Genomic DNA, 19,224 nt, shown 5'->3' with positions numbered 1-19,224 from the left:
GAAAAATAAAAGCAGGAAATCTTTACAACAACACAATGGGACTAACTTTAAAGTAAGAAACTCTGATGGCAGCTATTGTCCTGTCACATTCAAACCAGCCATAAATAGAAGTCGTCATAACACTGGCTTTCCACTGATCAATTTCAATGATGCCGAGCTGTTAGCTTTAAACAAAACCGATCAGTGAGATAGCACCCTGCAGGTAATTTCGGGCAAATGTGCAAAAAAACATAGAATAATCATGTATTACAATCTTTGATAGCTATACCTATCCATATTTTTTAGTTCTCATCATTGCAGCCCCTGCACCTTTTGTGTTTGGATTTGTTCCTTCCCTCCCTGTGCACTGGTTCAGTGTCCTTTTCTGGAAATCCTACTGGGGAAGACAGTCTCTCATCCCTCCCCTTTTAACACAGAACTACAGTGTAATGGAAAAAATGCTTGGCACGTTGTATAACCATTATGTCTAACATCAAGTCACGCTTCTTCAACACCAACTATATTGTGGAGCAAACTAAAAAAAAAACTGAAAAAAAAAAATGCACAAGTACAATAGCTCACAAATGGCATCAAATAGTATTCATAACTCTTTCTGACTTTGTGTCACTGTAGCCACAAACCTGAATGAATTTCATCATTTCCTGTCACAGACCAGCACAAAGTATCGTCTACGTCTCCTTGCATATTATATTGCAAAAACAGTATACACGTGCGTAATTTAATCTCCGTGTAAATACAGCCGTTTGTTTGAGGCCATTAGTGAACAAACAGCATCATGTGGATCAAGGGGCAACAGACAGGTCCGGGAGAACGTTGTTGTTTAAAGTACAGTTAGGTTACAAAACAATATCCCAAGCTGAGACATCTTACAGAGCACCTTTAAATCTATTGTGAAAATGTAGAGTTTGACATAACAGTAAATCTAGCAAAACATGCCAATGAGACTATTAATTAGAAAACATTTAAGCTGCCCATAGTCATTCTAAAGAAACAGAAGAGATCCACAGCAATTTAAATGAAGGAAGCCATTTATTAATATAATTTTCTTAATCTGTCCATCTCACAAGCAGAATCAAATTTAATACGTTTGAATGCTTTTAGAAGACACTGCACATCACTATCTGGTGTTCCCTGAAGACTCACTTTTGCATGTTCATACCTTTCCCAAAAGGTTTTCTCTTTTTTAATTGATTTGTACAGCATGTTATCTGTGTAAAACCCTTCCAGCTCAAATGCAAAAAAGAGTGCGTTAAGAGAACAAAGCGTGCTTGATTTTGATAGGAAGTTTTGCCTCTTGTTGCCTCGGTCCTCTGTCTCACTCCTCATATGGAGCATCGCTCTCCCTCTCTGTGTAGCACAGAGTCAGACAAGGTAACCTGGTTGTGTGTCTCTGTCTACAGCCTCCTCAGCGTCTACTGCGTCTCGTTGAGTGTCACATCAGACAGCTTTGGGGTCAGCAAAGGTCACAATGAGTTCATTTAGTGTCTTCATGAATCTATTTAGTTGCGTCTAGACAGATTCACACGCTGCACAAACCAATTCACAGATGCACACACACACACTGCTTCAGAAAAACTGAGGTTTCACTTTATGCAAGCCTCTTTATTTATTAACATGACAAAACAGAGCCGTATCTTTAAAAGAGAGTGTGTTTGTTTACACTCATAATGGTTATGAACACATTTTCAGGTATTAATGGTGAATTTTAACAGCACCTTTTTTGATGCACCATACAGTTAATTTGAAAAACATTATTTGGCTTCACAAGCTTGGATTTATTGAAATTTTTCTCTTATTCTAAGGGGATCAAACGTGAATGAATACACCCAACCTAAATTTGAATAAATGCATTTTGCAAGCTGCTGCCATAAGCAGGATGTTCGTAATTCTTTGTGGTTATTTGACCATTCCTTTTATCAAAAAAAAAAAAAAAAAAAAAAGGTAGCGCTCATTTTAACTGGCTGGGTTCCTGGCATGGAGCCTGCTTTTAATCATAAAGCATACATTTTCAATCGGATTGAGGTCAGGGCTTTGGGGAGGCAATTAAGGAAGCTTAATGTTAGCCTTTCAAAACTAATTTCGATGTGTGTTTGAATTTTTGTTCAGTGGGAACAACCAAGTGTGTTGTTTATACCGTCTGACCACCTTCTCTCAGATTTTCAGAATTCTAACCCAAACCTGGATGCTTTTGTTGGAAGATAAACCTTTTATTTTGCAACCCTCTTAAGGTATATTGTCAAGACCAGATATATGGAGAATGCAAGAGATGTTTTCTGAGTAAGAGCACAATTGCCAGTTCACAGAAATTCATGCAGCCCAGTCAGTGTTGCTTCACTATTTTTCTGTATTGTCACTGTTTCTGTATTTTCATTTTCATGTGTGTCATCACTGCACCATGATAAATATGAAAGGTTGTGAAAATTTGTTTGTGCTCCTCTCTTGACAGATTATACAAACAACATGTTTGTCCTTTGTAACATTTCTGGTAAATAATGCAAATGAGCAAATGATGAGAAAATTCTGCTGGGACAGCAAAATGTTATTTTCTTAATCAAGCCAACTGTAATCAATTGAGAAATGTGTATAAAAGAGCCCTTAACAGCTGCCTTCCAACACAACCGTAATTTAGCTAAAATAATTACTCAGAAGTAAAATATGTGAGAAAAAAAGGCAGAAGTATCTGTTATGATTGTAAACATAGAAGGAGAGTGTTTGTTGTCTGCCTCCTGTGTGTGTTACAAAGGCTTAGTGAGATTCAGCTGGTGTATTTTCAACCATGTATGTCTTGGGTATATGTATGTGCAGAGGAAGATGCATCTTAATCAGACTTTATTTGTGGAAGACTATGCTCCAAGCAGTCCCGTCTGTTTTTCTTCTGAATATAGTAATCTAAAAAGCTACTTTCTGTGGCTCAATTTGCAGTTTACAGGTGGGCGCTTAGACGTAATGCTGCATATAAGCAGAGAAAATATTTAACACAAGACATTTTCAAAAGTATAATACTAAAAGAATTAAGCTATGAACTCATGTCAACTCTACAAGACAATTGTGTCAAACGCCTCCATGCCGGTGTAGTGAGAACGCAGCTGTGGGTTTACAGATTGCTGCCACTGCTTATTTGTTGTGCATGAAGAAGAACTGTGACAACTTCCTTAACTCCTCTTATGGTCCTTTGACAGGGAACAAAACCTCAAAACAGCATCGAATGCCTTCAGAGGGCAATGAAAACACACAACTGTTGACATATTTTACATGTCATCAACCTAAGATGCATTTCACAACATAACGTTGCGAGAAATGTGCATCAGATTGAAAAATGTACACAAGCTAAAGTTGTGTGTAGTGTTATGATAGAATAAACTTTGGCTTACTGGAAGAACGAACTAACAACAAAGGTTTTTGAGCAGGTGTTTCTCTTATGGAACCGATAACGGAGGTTTCAGGGGAGGTGGCTTTCTTTTCCTGTCCACCGAAACTTCTTTGAACCGGGTTTGATTTAGGGACAGAGGTACAGAGGACAGAGGAATAATGTTGATAAGTTATTTTCAGGATCAGCTCTGACCGGTGGCTGGGAGATTAACATAAAAAAATCTTTTCAGATTTTGTTCAGTTTCATTAAGCAATAAAATAGAAAACCCTTTTTTTAGTCTGTAAATGCTTCTAACAGTTTTCCTTAGATTATGATTTACAATATTTGGCATGAGCTTGAGACTAATTATGTTGTAATACAGGGGTGCAAATTGGGGGCAATACAGAGTTCATATTGCCCCCAATTGCTAGAATTGCTAATTCTAGCAATTATTTCTGCTAGAAGTTCTGAAGGCAACAGGGTCCTACCTTGACATAGCTGAGTATACAAAGTGTGTCGTTTCTGCTTTCTTAAACTGTCATTATATAAGGTGGAACTACAGCTCATTACAGCTCATTTGCTGTAGTAATTAATATTCTGCTCATATTAATTGTAGTGTGCTACCACATATTTTTGGGTGGTGCTGTTGTTATTTTCATGACCAAAACAAATCTTGCAATTTCGTTGTTATATACGCTACAGCAAATCGTACAACTACAAATCATTACAGTAAGACTAAGACCAGACATCTGGCAGAGCAGAAGGTCAAGCTACAGGTTACAAACAAGTCTCATAAAACACCCATCTAAATGGACAGGATATGGCTTTTGGTGAATGTAAAGAGGCTCAGGTCATGAATACTAAAGCATGCGGGCCCTAAAACCTCTATTTTAGCAAACACTGTATCAGTGTCAGATATCAGGGAGATTACTTTCAGGATTGATGATAGTTTGGAGAAGTCACAGATGTATAACCAGGTTTTAGCTGAAAATTACTGTCAATAAAAGGGGTAATGTCAATCCTCAAGGTGATAGTTGTATATATATTTTTTTACATTAAGCTGGGTGACAACTGTATCTTGCAGTGTATGTGTTGCAATACAGCACACATGTAAGTGTGTGAGCGTTTCAAAATCCAAGGTGGTGGAGGACTGGGATTAAGTTACGGTAAGCTACAATAGCTCTGACTAACAAGATTGATTGCTCTGTAAGGGCTGGTCTGCATGCTGGATTAAAGATCTTCATTTGTTAACCAGCTTTACAAACTTCAACAATTATTTGCTCTAAGACACCCACAAGCCACTAAGAAAATTAAAGATATTAACTTCATGTTTAAAAATAGGTTCATACACTATTAATGGATATGAAGTTTTGCTGGCATCCTTCAAAAACACAACATCTCAGTTTAAAACCACAAGCCAGAAGTTCAGAAATAATTATTCTTATAACTCTTAAGGGAATAGTACTTCAGTTAAAATCTGATTGACAAGGCTCCTACTTTGTTGGTGGATTACCTTAAACATTAGTTAGGGCATTATAAGTACCTCGGACTTATTGATTCTAGAGAAGGCTGTGCAGTTAATGGTGTTTTTATGTGATTCATGCTGTATACAATGGCTAGCAATTGAATCTCGGTTGCAAACCAAGTAATAAAAGGCCTTCGTGGAAGAATACAGCCCCAGGGATCCTTGCCAATTGTCAGCGACCCGGATGAACTTACGTCTAGCCTGTTGCATTGGATCAATTCCAATATGGTCTGCTCAGTTCAGCAATAATCTATCCGAGTTAGCTTCTATTGTTGTTGGTCACATGGCAATATTGTATTTTATTTATTTTGCCTAACCCAGCTGTTGTTTAATCATCAAAGGAAACATGGCTTCTCAAGTCTTCCTTTGTCACGCCAAAATAAAGGATTCAAATATTATACACCCAGTGACGTAATGTAGCAAGCTCTTCCAAAGTGTGGAACTATATGTTGACTGAGCACAGACTGTGCCTTTCAGTGTCCCACCTGAGGCTAAAACTGAATTATCTGGCCCCAATGCGCTCTGCACAGCATGGCAGCATCATACTACGGGGGGCATTTTAATGACCCCCTTAAAAAGGAAGCTTGTCAGTGCTGATGGAATCACTCTATGTCAAGAGAAGCAATCGAAAACAAAATGTTTAAGCCATGATTTTAAGATTGTTTTATATTTTTTATGCTATTCATCATTTTTCTGCACCAATGTTATCCACAACTTTGTGTTGGTATATCAAACCCAATCAAACGTGGTTGTAAAGTGACAAAATGTGGAAACATTCAACGAGTGCGTATACTTCTGCAAGGGACTACAAATGCAGCAAATTCCCAAATATCTAAGTTGGCACCTGTTAAACTTCCGTCCTGATTGTTGCACTAGTGCTAAGCTTAGTTGGACCAGTCTGGGATGACTGGGTTGAACCAGTCTGGTTTCTGCCGCCCGAGTTATGCTGCCTGTGCAAGGTTTTTGTTCCAGCCTGACAGGCACCCACTGTAATTAACTCCCTGGATCACTCCGCATGCTCACTCAAACAGACAAAAAAAGTGAACGGGAGACAGAGGAAGGGAGGGGGGACACAGAAGGAGAAATGGACAGTGACAGGCAAACTAATTCAATAACTGTATGTCACTGATTTAGATGGCAAGAGCTCTCACACAGAAAGATATACATAGCAAATTGCATACAAACATACCCAAGAAACAGCAGGTGCAAATATATAGCTCTGCCCTTTAGGTGTGAAACTTCCTAGGGAAAGTGAAGTAACGAGAAAGCTTTTTCAAGCTGCTTTTGGACAGCTAATACCCTAGTTCCCTAAATTTATGGTCAAAGAGGAAGGGGGATTATTGTGCTACCAAGCTGAAGACTCAAAGGGAACTAACAGTATCAACTAATATGGGGTTAGTCCTGTAAAGGTTGTCTTTCATCCTATAACCCTAACAGCATCTAAACTGGAACCATTGCACAGACCGATCATAGTGCTGGGGCATTATGACAAATGTAGATTATGAATTTTGTTTTTGTCAGCAATTCAACATGTACTGTTTAATTAAAACATACAATGGTGTTGCTAGAGCAACTACGTCAACTTTTCTTTTCAAATTAGATTGTGATTGGCCAGAAAATATTTGATGGTGCATCTCTAGATTTTTATTATGAGGACAAGTTATTTGCTTGAGTCTTACAACACAGACCGTCTATATCTAAAATCACAGCCATGTATAACGTTGTTATTTATGAGCACTTTTGTCCACTTTAAAGCCTCTGTACATTAAAGCTGTTTACAGGCTTTGGCAGGGTAGACTGAAAAGGACAGATCATGTGTTCTGGGAAACTAGAATGTTGCATTGAATGTGAACTGGATCCATCTATAGGCGTGTGACTGTTTGTAATGTGTGTTTAAGCGTGCGCACAATGTGGACAGGGTCTCTCTGAATGTGATAACTTAGGCCTCACCACATGGCTGCTTTCTGGGAGGGATGCCATGGTAATCCCATGTTTGGCTCATCATCTCTCTGTCTTACTTTCACGCTCATTTGTCTACTCACCATCTCCTCTATGTTTTTCATACTCATATTTTACTTCTCCAGCTGTTGAGCTACAGGTAAAAATCTATGAATTATGCTTGGTATGATTTAATTCATGTTCTTGGTTTTGACCCTTGTGACCATGCAAGGACAAGTGGGTACAGATGAATGGATGATTGGATATATAGTTATATCTTTTTACGCATCCTGTTTGGCAACAAATTGCCACAAGCTACCAGCTCATACTGAACGTCATTCACAAGTTAAACCCAAAGGAATATTAATAAACACAGACGTTATTTACTGTTTAGTTGAAAGCATACAGTTATATTCAATAAATTAGAATAAGCAGTCCATTGAGGCTCGTTTGCTACTGGTCTGACGTAATATTTAAATCTTAAATGTTGTGTTTTCATTAACTGTAGGAGTAAAATCTTCAACATGAACAGAAATAAAACCTTTAAAAAAATCAGTGTGTGTAATTGATCTATATAATTTGCTTAACTTAGTTAACTTACTAATTTGAATAAAGGTACTTTTGAATGATATTCTAACTTATTGAGTATGGCAGTAATATAACATCTTTATAAGCTGAGCAGTTCTATATGACAGACAGGAGACATGGTGAAAGAGCAGAGGCTTGCTACTGACATGAAGCTGATTCAGTAGGTGTTAGAGTAATACCAGAAAAGGTGATACAGGGGCATGCCTGCTGCTTGTTAGTCCAATAGACAGACTCTGATCTTAAGGATTAGCCAAGGCTCTTGTTTTGGAATTAGCTCCCAACCAAACACATGACTGATTTTGCTCACAAAGCAAACAGTCAAGGCAAATGGCTTATCAGAACACTGCGTTCTTTTGTAAGGCTAAGATGAAAAGTCCATCTCCCACCACATGTTTAATTCATGTCTTTTGCCTTACTTGGCATTAATTATGGGAATAACAAAATATTGTAATATAAACTGCACTTCATTATTTTCTCCCACTACAAAGTTTGTGCATGACAAACAGTTTCATTCACAAACTACGATACCCTCAGTAGGTTAAAACATGCTACCTAAAACGTTTTCGCAATTTGAAAACCATAAACATTATTGTACTAAACTGAGATTTTATGTGATGGACCAACAAAAATTACTGCATAGTTTGATGTGAGAACAAAAAATGAAACTTCCCCCAAAATTCTAATTGTTAAAACTCTGAAATGTATGGGGTGCCTCCTTCACGGTGATACTTTCTATCATAAATTCTTGCCTTCAGAAATAACCTCATTAGAAGGAAAATTATTTTTGAGTGCTTTAATTGCAGTATAAATACAGCTATTCTATAAACAAGGTTTATTAGTGACACAGGGGGCAAACAGCATCACAAGGAACAAGGAGAACACAGCAGATAGCTCAGGAATGAAGTTGCAAAGAGGCTTAAAGCAGGCTCAGATTATAAAACAATATCACAGGCTTTGAACATATTACAGAGTGTTTCTCAATATAGCACATGTAAATGCACACCACATTTTTGTGAAGAACAAAGTTATTCATATCATGTCATAGGAAGGAACCTTTTCAAGGAACTGAACTAGGGATGTGCCAATATGAAAGTTTGGACCGATATCAATAGCTGATACTAATATCGCTGTTGCATATACATATTTACCAATATTTACCAATATGTATATGAAAAAATCGATCACCCCACTGGCCTCTCCACTGCTTCTCTGCCTTAGTCAGATTCCCCACAATCCTGTGCTGCATGACTATCACTGTCACATGACCAAACAAATACCACAGAATCCATGCCTCCCCCTTCAGAAAAAAAACCAAGATGAAAATAAATATCGGTTGTTAATATTGTCCCAGTTTTATTTATCGGATATTTACCGATATGTAAAAAAAAATTACTAATACCTGCTGATACCGATGTTAGTGCGGACGTATTGTGCATCCCTAAACTGAACACTTGTAACTGCAATCAGAAAAGCCATCTTTGTCGGAGCTTCCTTTTAACACCTATCCATCCAGTGGTCATTATGCAAGAGGCAGCAGGGTACAACACAGGTTGCTATTCCATCACAACATTACACAGAGACACATAAGATAAAAAAAAAGAATGTTAAAGGCAACTGAGAGAGATCAATTAACCCAACGGCCATTTTGGATACCAAAGTACCTGGAGAGACCCCGCGCATGTACAAAGAGAACATGCTAGTTTTCTGTAGAAAGACCTCACACCAGAATTAGAGCTCAGGACCTTCTTCCTGCAAATCAACAGCACTATAAACTGAGCAAACACTCAGCCCTTCATCTAACATGTAGTTCGAAAACATTTTTCAGCAACACACCAGAGAAAGTAAGTACTTTACTTTTTATATCAACTGTAGAGTGCTTTTGATTAGAGATCTTAATAATAATTGACAACTGACTGATTACTATTAGGAAAATTAAAAAGCTCACTCTGAAGATTCATAATGATTTCCACGTGAAATTTCACTCCACAAAGTTTGGGCCAATTCAGGAATAATTTTTCTAAAATTTATACGTATTCCAACAACATACCAACAGCTTTTTCCATTTACATTCTTCTTAGTCATTAGCATTCACCCTGCGTGGCTGTACCCCCTGATGAATAGTTGAACAGTCTGTATTAACAAGAAAATACTTTGTCTTACCTGTAGTTCACACCACGCTACTTCCACCCAGGTCTCCGTGTCAAGGCCTTTGTACACAGTCTTGAAGGCTCCTCTACCCAGTTCAATGTCAAACTTAAGAAACCTTCCGCCAGGGGAAGTGGCTACTGCCTTCATCTCTGCTTCCTCCTCCTGTTCACGGTCCCTCTCTCTCACACTCAGTGTGGGTGCAGATGGAGGAACATCTTTTCCAGGTTCATGGCTCTGAGAGGGGTCGTGCCCCAAGGCTACACAGGAAGAAGCAGCCTCTTGCTGCTGTGCACTGTCAAAGACTGAATCTGTGGAGTGCAGCTCCAGGTGGGGGGCACTGTGGGGAGCGTCAGGAGGCATGCCTACCTCATCATCCGCATCACAGATCTCCACACTCTTTCTGAAGAAGCGCTTTTCCCGTCTCTGCCGTTTTTGGCCAGTATCGACAGGAACTGAAGGCATAGGGACTAGAACCGGAGTCTCTCCAAGCTTCTGAAAGGCAGCTTCTCCGTTTCCTCCTCCTCTGTCGTCTCCTCCTTTCTCTGTGTCCATTTGAGCCTGGGAGGAGGGGAGGCCCAAAAAGGTGTTAGGTGTCCTCTCCCTCTGTTGGTCTCTCCTGACCTCCCGCTGCTTGTCCTCCTCCTCCTTCTTTCCATCAGCTTTCTCAGATGAGTCCTCAGTGCCTGTGGGCTCTCCTGGGTCTGTAGCCATGGAGAAAGGTCTGTCCCAAACCTTCGAGACCTCCTCCTTCGCCTCCTCCTCCAAACCCTTGCTCCTCCGTCAGTCCCCGTCTCTCTCTCTTTCTGTGGTCAGCCAGTCACCACTTTTGTTCTGAAAGGCTCTTTATCTGTGATTCAGATTACAGATGGTTTAAATTGCAGACTTTCTCCCCCTCTTGTCTACTTTTTTCTCATTTGTGTCTTTTTCTAAGATTCTACTCAGTAATTCATAAGGATGACATCGTAGGCTCTAAATAATAGCTTTTGTCTACAGTGTCCTTATCCTAATTTTTCTACATGTTTGTCAAAATCCACTTGTGTAGCAGAACCCAAAGGAATTGACATGTTTGTCAAGCAGCACACTAATCCAGGGGTTTTCACACCTCCTGTGAAAGCTGAAGATTATTTTCTCTGAAGGTCTTCAAGTGAATCTGCAAGACAAATACGAAACAATTTGTTAATATTTAGATACACACCAGATGGAATTCCTAAATTATGATTATATCTGCGTCTCTGGAGTTAAGGTAAGCCAGGTTTCAAGCAAGCCGTTTTAGTACAAATTTGAATTATGATTTTTTTTTTAAATCCTCATTCTTTGCAGGGATACTTTCTAACTATCACATAAAGCATGTGCATTTAATAATGTTCCTTTTCTACAAGTCTTTCCAAAAAAATTAACAGAAGTGATTGCGTACAATGATTGCATGTAATTAAACAAAAAGTCTTTGTAAAGTTGAAGAGACGAATTTCAGAAGGAATTTTTAATGAGCTACCCTAATCAACCATCCAGCACGTTTATCAGCCTTTTGTGACATAAATTGTGTCAAACAGCTCCATTAGTCAACAGAGAGCTGCAGTCAGTGGAATGTAACTGCAACCATTAAAAATGGATGACGATCTAGGGGCCAGTTGAGTGTGAATAATTCATACAAAGAGTGACTGTTGAACTGTGTTGGAGTGACTTGACATCTGTAGTGGAGATCTAATAAACAAACAAACTACTCATAACTATAATTATTTGGCATCAGCCAAGAGAGATAATCAGTGCATTTTTGGTCAGATTGGATAAGCTTATTGCAGTTCTGCCTGTAGACTAGACATGTGCTGATCACTGGTGCCAAGATACATACAGGCCTTTAAATAGTTAGGTTCAAAGTATGTAAAATGCCTTGTTACACTGATTATATATGTTAAAATTCCTGAGTTTTCTTCAGCTGTATGAAGCATCAATTAATTCTGCGGCTACCCTCTCCCACCTGTTGCTGTCATTGCCAATCAGCTTGCTGAAGTAATAATACCATTTTTAAAAAAAAATATGATTGATGTTTTAACTTTATTTTTCTGGTTCCAAAACACAGCCATGGCATGAAAACTACAGGAGCAACATCTTTTACATCTACATTTTAAATATCTAGGTTTGGCAATAGAAAGCATGTCTAATAAGGAGCTGACTGCAGAGTAGACAGCTGGACTAAATGCCCAGCCAGTTCCAGCTTGTTAAACTTATGTTCTTCAATAAATAGGAGAACAGAAAACTGGGTTATATACTGTGCACTAAACTGCTACTAATTTTAATAGGTGCTTATTCTGGATTGTTTTTGTAAGTCTATGTAATAAAATAAAGATTTCAGAGGTTAACACTATTTTTACAGTAATAATTAATGTTACATTATTGTGGGATTAGTAGGAAGAATTGTTGCTTTTCAGTTTTGGATAAAAGTAAAATGATAGCTTACATTGTTGTTTCACAATGTGAACACAATGATAGTGTGAAGCAACACTTTTACCCAAGGATATAAGCCCTGTAACTTTCAACTACCATGTGTGCCACTTAGTGCACCGTGCTACAGAATTTATGCAACTGATAAAAATTATCGCTGAGATAACCCAACAATAACATATTTATATTATGGCTCCCAATGCAGATGTTGCTGAAGATTCACTCACTTCGATGTGTTAGGTACTTGGAACTGAAAGTGAAACTGACAGCATGACCTCCTTTATGGTGAATTCAACAACTAATTATATAACCTCTGGGGAGCACTCAGAGTATTGAACCCTTGAATATAAAAGGTAAAATGTCCCAATGCAGTAAAACACAGGCCTGACAGGATTTGATGTTCCAACAAAATCTCTCTAATTTTCTCACGTTTAAGTTCTGCACAAAACATAGGTTTCAATAAAGCGAAATAGATGGCAAGACAAGAAATGGTGTGGCCACCACATTTTTAGCTGCTGCTTTGTTAAAGTATCAAAACCAATAGTTTCTCTGACAGTTTCTACAGGACAGAGTTAAAGCTCAGGATCAATATTCTGGACATAAAGAAAGCAAACAAACTAGGATATATAGGCAACAGTTTCAGCACAGAGAAATGTGGTTAGCCTGGGAGTAGAAGGTGCAATAAATGGAGAGAGGAAAAAGGTGGAGTCATGATAAGGAAATAATCTTGCTTTGCATTAGTTCAAGACATAACACCTCTTACTTTACAGATGACCACATGAAACTTGATAGTACATCTTGCCAGTCCAAACTTGCTAGAATTTTTAGCTTAGAGCATCCACATCACATGAATAGTTTCTTGGAATACAGGACTTGTAGTTATGTCTTCATAAGGCAACAGGGACCACCTACCCCACCGCAGTGAGTCCAGACCTTAGACCTTAGAGAAAAGAAACCATGCTGGTCTCTTTTCTCTTTCACAACATGGCCATTAAGAATCGCATCAAGCCTATTGTGTGTCCAACTTTAAAGTAAACATGTCTGGCAAGCAATGTGTGTAGCTGTCAGTCAAATTAAAAGACCAACTGCTAAGAAACTCTGAAAAGAACAGAAACAATTCCAGCTAAGCGACATTCCAAGGACAGAAACACAAGCTGTAAAAAACAAAGTATAGTTTCTGACTCAACGCGGAAGCACTATGCAACACATATACTTATGCAATAATATAGAAACAGAACAGAAAACCTAACAATAACTGAAAGCAAAGGGAAATAAAACAGTTATGGCAATCATAAGGGACATACTGAAAGGTACAGTTCTTCTCTTGAGGTAAAGCATAATACAAGTAAAGGACACAAAGGTGGAACAAGGTACAATAAAGAAAAAGGAAGCTGCCATTTAAAACAGGAGCTTTTTTGCCCGTGTCCCCAGGGTAAGGAGTTCCCATGAAAGCCACATACCGGACAGAGTTATCACAGTACATCAAACACGTTCAACCGCATCATTGTCTTTCACACTCTCACAATCTCCCTCCCAAACACACACACAAATATTGAACCCAAACCAGCTTGTCAGGACAAACTTTGTTGTTTTACACGCACCCTCTTTCATTTGCAGAGGAAAAACACACACATACGCATGCAAACTGTCACTCTCACCCAACCCGCTCGTTCCCTTTTCAACGAAAGAATGCAGAGAGGAATTTCCTGACTCCAGCCAAATGACCAAGCAACTGCTCATGTGGGCAAATGTGGTATACTACAGATGAAGATAATAAAACCAACACTGCAGCTGAAATTGTGACATCTCGCCCAGGCAGCAAAATGACTCTAGCATGAAGCGTACATCTGGCTGACATGTCAGAATAATTCTCTCTTCACATCTCTTGTCGGTGCTCCAATTTGCGAGAGATGAACTCTTGTACCGAGGCGGCCTTTGAGGCTTCCGGGAGTTTCCGAGTACACCTGCAGCTGCCTAATAATCCCTGAAATGTGCAGCTAAAATCATTTTGACATGTTTGCCTACTGACTGCCAAAGATATGATCCAATACATAACCGTAAAAACAAAGGAGAATGTCATTTCTCTTTCCTACAGATCTCTGGTATCAACTCTCTTCATCTGAAAAAAAAGGCACTAATAAAAAATTAATACAAATTTACATTTCATTGTACTTTGCATCTACTAAGCAAGGCTTTTTTGTTCACATGAAGAGGGCTGAAAATGTCTGAAAAACTAAACCAAATAAGTCTAGAAAAAATAAAAAACTTCAAAAACAATTAGCCATCTACAACTTAACACAAATTTATCTCCTTGAAAACAAAAATAAAGTTAACATGGATTGTTTAAATGTGTCACAGCAGAACATAATCTGAATTTTCTAACTTACACTGAATAAAATACTGCAGTCCTGCAGCAACTTCAGCTTACCGGACAGCGGCTGAAAAACTAGGAAGGTCGATAGAAACAGAGCTGGAGGACTGTGTGTGTGCTGGCCATGTTTTTGTGACTGAGAGGGGAAATGCAGATGAAAAGAATGAATAAAATGTGGCATGGGGGGACAGGAAGGGACTGCAGTTGGTGGGAGCAGGCGGACAGTAGAGTTTTAAACAGAGAAAGAGAGGGAAAGAGAGATGGCGCGAGGGAGGGAGGGGCAGTGGCTGATGGGGTGAGAAAAATGTGAGTGAAAGAGAATGAGGGCGAGATAAAGGGGTGGGGGTTACATAGACAAAAAGGGGGCTGAGGGCAGGTTGTCTGATAAAATATGTGCCAATGTTTGCGTGAATGACTGCAGCGAGTAGCTAAATCTCTGCTCAAACAATAGCAGCTAAGAGGAGAACAGAAGAGAGGAGAGGAAGAATGCCTCTGGAGGATGGAAAAGTTGAAAAAACACAAGGTGATTACATTAGCATAGGAATAGTTTCCGCTTGTACGTCCTCTGACACAGGCTGACGGGGAGCTGGTGCTGTCCAACTATTTAATGTTATAAAATGTCCATATAAAGAAAATAGAAGTCAAAAATAAATTAAATGACTGAAATAAAAATATTTAACTTTATTGTTATCTGCTCAGTTTTACAGTTTTAACAACATTTAGAAAATGAGATGTTGGTCATCAAAACAAAAAAAAAAAAACATTTTTATAGAATAATATTTCACATGTATTCATCTGGCAGGGGCTTAGAGTAGAGTCACTGCTCCTCCACATCAAGAGGAGCCAGTTGAGGTGGCTCAGGCATTTGATTAAGATTCCTAAATGTCCGCTTCCTGGGTGAGATGTTCCATGACTAAGGATCAGCTTAGGCATTTCAGAGATCAAACACCTACCTGAGGAAACAAATTACATGTGAAGCAGAAAGAGGAGTGAGCATTGCAACCTTAGAGGAGCATAATAAAACCATAAAAAATTATATTTTCCAGATATATGATCAGGTGTCAGCTGCGATGTTTTGCACATAATTCTATTGCCCTTAGGCAGACATGGTAAACTTACTTAAGTTGTGCACCTGGGAGTCGCCTACATTTAACACATTTGCTTGTCTGGAAACCAAAAAACAACAGAGCCTCCAAGTTGAACAACTATTTGTTCAAATCAGAGACAGATTCATACCTGCTTGTCATTCAAACTTTTCCATGCATGCTTAATTCAATGCTCAAACTTATTTCAGACTCTTTCCAACTCAGCACTAGTCTCACAGAGATTTAGAGCGGATGGAGGCTGAGTAATGTGGGAAGACAGAGGAAGCACAAGGTCTGAAAGCTGCTGGCCAAAATTCAAATGGGCTCTGAGTCAAGCGGCAACTTCACTGATGATATTAGGTCCCTGCAGCTCAGTTGTTGATCACACAGACGGACAAATACAAAGACCATGGTCCCTGTGAGAGACCACGTTTAACAGGCATGACTCACACTGTCAGATTTCTGGAGGCAAGCCTTTAAAGAGCTCAGTAGTGGGAGAGAGGATAACTCCCAAATAGTGGCTGGGTTGATTTGCAATGGTTTACAATCACAACCTCCAATGTATTTCACCAACACAAATTAGTGCATAAATAACACATTGATATTGATTTAAACCCTTCTGTTCTTGCTGTGGATTTGTGTTGAGAGGGTCATTGTTCTGCTGGAAGGTGGACTTCCACGCCACTCTAATCTCCTACAGCCTATAAAAGTTTTTCTTTCAGGACTGCTCTGCTTCAAAATCAAAAGTTTACATATAGAATGATTATTATCTCTTCGTGATAATAATGGAAACCGCGGATATTGATGTCATGGCTTCCTAGGCAGCCATCACTCCACAAGAAATACAAAAAGGCAGAGTGAAGTTTGCTAATGTACAGAGGGACAAAGATCTTCATTTCTGGAGACATTTGCTGTGGTTTGATGGAACTGTTTAATCATAATAACCATCACTGCATTTGGAGGAAAAAGGGGGACACTTGTATGCCTGGGAACACTATTTTAACTATAAAGTATGGGGGTGGAGGAATACAGTTGTGGAGCCTACAAACCTGACTCAGTTCCACCAGTTCTGTCAGGAGGAATGGGCCAGAACTCAAACAAACTATTGTAAAAAGCTTGTGGAAGAAAACCCAGAATCACGTTATACGGTTAAAAGGCAATGATACTGAGATAATGTATGTAAACTTTTGACTTTGAAGATATTAATAAATAAATATTTGAAATATTATCTTTCTCCTTACTGTGACATATAGCAAATAGAAATAATTTTGGTCATTCTAACCGACTTAAAATGGGACAAGTTTGGTCTAATTTAACATCAGACAAAGAGACAAAAACATTTGTCTATTTGATGTATGTAAACTTCTGGTTTCAACTGTACTCTTAAAAATACCTTAATATGTATTTGCCTTTAGAAAAAAATGGGCCAAAGTAAACATACAAAAAGACTAACGGGCAAAGGTTTCTCTTAAGAGTATGAACAACTTGTTCAGCACATGTTGCCGCTTCCCTGTTTGCAAGAAATATCAAATGCCAGCTGCTGGGATCACACACACAATTGATTGTTCTCATCCTATTAGGGAAACTCAAGGCTCAAAACACAACAAGGACTTTTGTCCAATCCAGGTCAAGCATGTGAGACTCGAGTGTAGGTAGCAGCACACACACTGTAGCAGCACTGTTCACAGGGATAGAGCGAACAGAGAGAGGGAGAAAGATGTGTGTTATCTAACCCCTATGATTTCTGTTCGCTTTGCATCCCCTCTGTGGGCAAAACCATCCAAATCTAGTTGAAAGAAAAGCTTTCTAATCACTCACTGATGAACCAGGATTAAACATTACTGAGTGGCTTAATAGTCTGGGAGTATGTTATCTACAACTGAACCTCTTTCACTTCTGAATAATCCCTGGGTTTTTATGAATAACGAGGGTGCCAGAGGTTCAGGCGATTTAGCAGTTTAGAGGAATTAAAGAGGGGAAAGGTTTTGCTTTATTCATATCTCATGCTAACACTACACATTGTTTCAACATTGCAAGAAATACATTTTCTGTTTACTCTAAACCCACATAAATATAATTTCTACAACTCTTCATTCTGCACTAACAAGCTGAGAAACGCAGATTGTGTGTTTATTTATAGGGTCCAGTATACACAGCGCAGTGATGCCTGGACGTGAAGGTAACATGAAACACTGCTATTGGCTAGCAGGGAGCTCAGCTGACTTGAGAAACGCCATACAAGAGAGGCAAAGAGTACAATCCCCATACAGGGAAAAAGGCAGATGACAGGGGCGACGGGCAGCACCACTAATCAACATCAACAATGGTCCCCGAAGTGGGACCACGCTTCAAATCCTACAACTGATGGGCCAGCTCCGGGTTTATTAAGAGGCCCCGTCTCCTACAGCACGGTTTGCTCTACACTACAGTGTTTATACACTAAACATTTTCTATAATTGGTAGGAAAACACAATATATGACAAGTTTAATTCCCGTTCCCAAATCACACAGGACTATATGACATTACACTCTTGACAAATATTTGTAGTGTAATAAAAAAATAAAAATAAATATTACTCACCTGAATGTAACGTCATACCTCATCCGTCCTACGTTGATTTAATTTTTAAAAAAAGGGTAGCTTAAATATACTGGCTGTAAACGGGATTTTTATTGCCTATTTACAAATGTCCGGATTACCCAAGCCAAATTTACATCACACTCTCATATAAAAATTATCTACACCTATTGGAAAAACACACTTTAAGAAAAAAACCGGGGCTCCGTTTGCTCCAAGCCTAACATTTTACCGGCCAGTCGCGGTGATAACGGCTGGAAAATCCTCCGCCACCACCGGAGCCGTCGAGCTTCGGTGTCGGTGTGTGACAGCGAGGCAGCGGGCGAGCAGCCGGCGGACGTGTTCCAGTTCAGACTATGCTTAACGTCGGTTCACTCATGTTCTCCTCCACTGGCTGTTCGGCTGGTCGGCTTGCTGCAAGCAGTCTGCAGTCGGCCAGTGACGGTAATCCGTAAAATTTCAGTAACTTGTGTACATCGCTGGCAAGAAGACTCCTAATGGTCAGCAGCAGGTTCGCGTGCTTACTGACAGAGCGCGCGCTGCCACTGGGCTCATCATCATCATCATCATCAACATAAGGACTCTAGAAGTGAGTTAGCTGCTGTCACCACGAGAGGGCGGTGCGGCACCTGTTTATGATCTCTGTTCGAGGTTTTTGCAATTTCTTGGTCACAAATTTTAAAAAGAGAACACTTTTACATTTTCACAACCTGATAAAATACTCCACTTATATTGGAGGAAAAAATTCAGTAATTTACCAAGAGGTTTACACTGAATCAGACGTTTTTGCACATAAGAGATTTTAATTTGGATTCATTCACTTTAGTTTTACAAAGGAAGACTAATTAAAAAGTTGGAGTGATGCAGATATGTCCATTTTTGTCTTCATACAGATAGCTGAGTATTATCTTAGGCGTTCATCAATGTGAAAGGATGGAGGAAGAGACTCTCAGGCGGCTGATGTTTGAAAACAACTGTGCATCTTCTGTGTGAATATAGAAGTCTGGGCAGATTGTGTCCATCGCAACCGTATGTGTGTTCGTGCAGTAGAATATTTATGTTTTAGCTAAATCAAAAACCTTTTACACCATTTGGAGGTACAATATCACATAAAACTCACAGCAATTATTTAAATAAAAATAGGATGACTAGTTGAAAAATTATATAAAAATATACACAAGTACATGGACGTCAAAAATAACT

The 19,224-nt window shown here is 39.1% G+C and overlaps 1 protein-coding gene across 7 annotated transcripts in view; it reads right to left on the bottom strand.

Moving 5' to 3' along the window:
• Window positions 1-18,662, bottom strand: part of wnk3 (WNK lysine deficient protein kinase 3) — a 40,941-nt gene extending 22,279 nt beyond the window's left edge. For 4 of the 7 annotated variants that reach the window (XM_017305797.2, XM_008413606.3, XM_008413605.3 and 1 more), the window contains exons 1-2: window positions 18,025-18,606; window positions 9,561-10,698 (exon numbers count right to left, since the gene is read on the bottom strand). In XM_017305797.2, coding sequence (XP_017161286.1) covers window positions 9,561-10,259 — 699 coding nt within the window. In that variant the 5' untranslated portion in view covers window positions 10,260-10,698; window positions 18,025-18,606. Of the gene's footprint in view, window positions 1-9,560; window positions 10,699-18,024 lie in introns of all 7 variants that reach the window. The other 3 variants (XM_081608989.1, XM_081608987.1, XM_008413609.3) reach the window with 3 other exon arrangements.
• Between the last annotated feature and the right edge of the window lie 562 nt (window positions 18,663-19,224).

The sequence above is a fragment of the Poecilia reticulata genome, chromosome 7, assembly GCF_904066995.2.
Source record: "Poecilia reticulata chromosome 7, P_reticulata-male-v2, whole genome shotgun sequence".
Classification (NCBI taxonomy): domain Eukaryota; kingdom Metazoa; phylum Chordata; class Actinopteri; order Cyprinodontiformes; family Poeciliidae; genus Poecilia; species Poecilia reticulata.
This window is presented reverse-complemented; position numbering and strand designations above follow the sequence as displayed.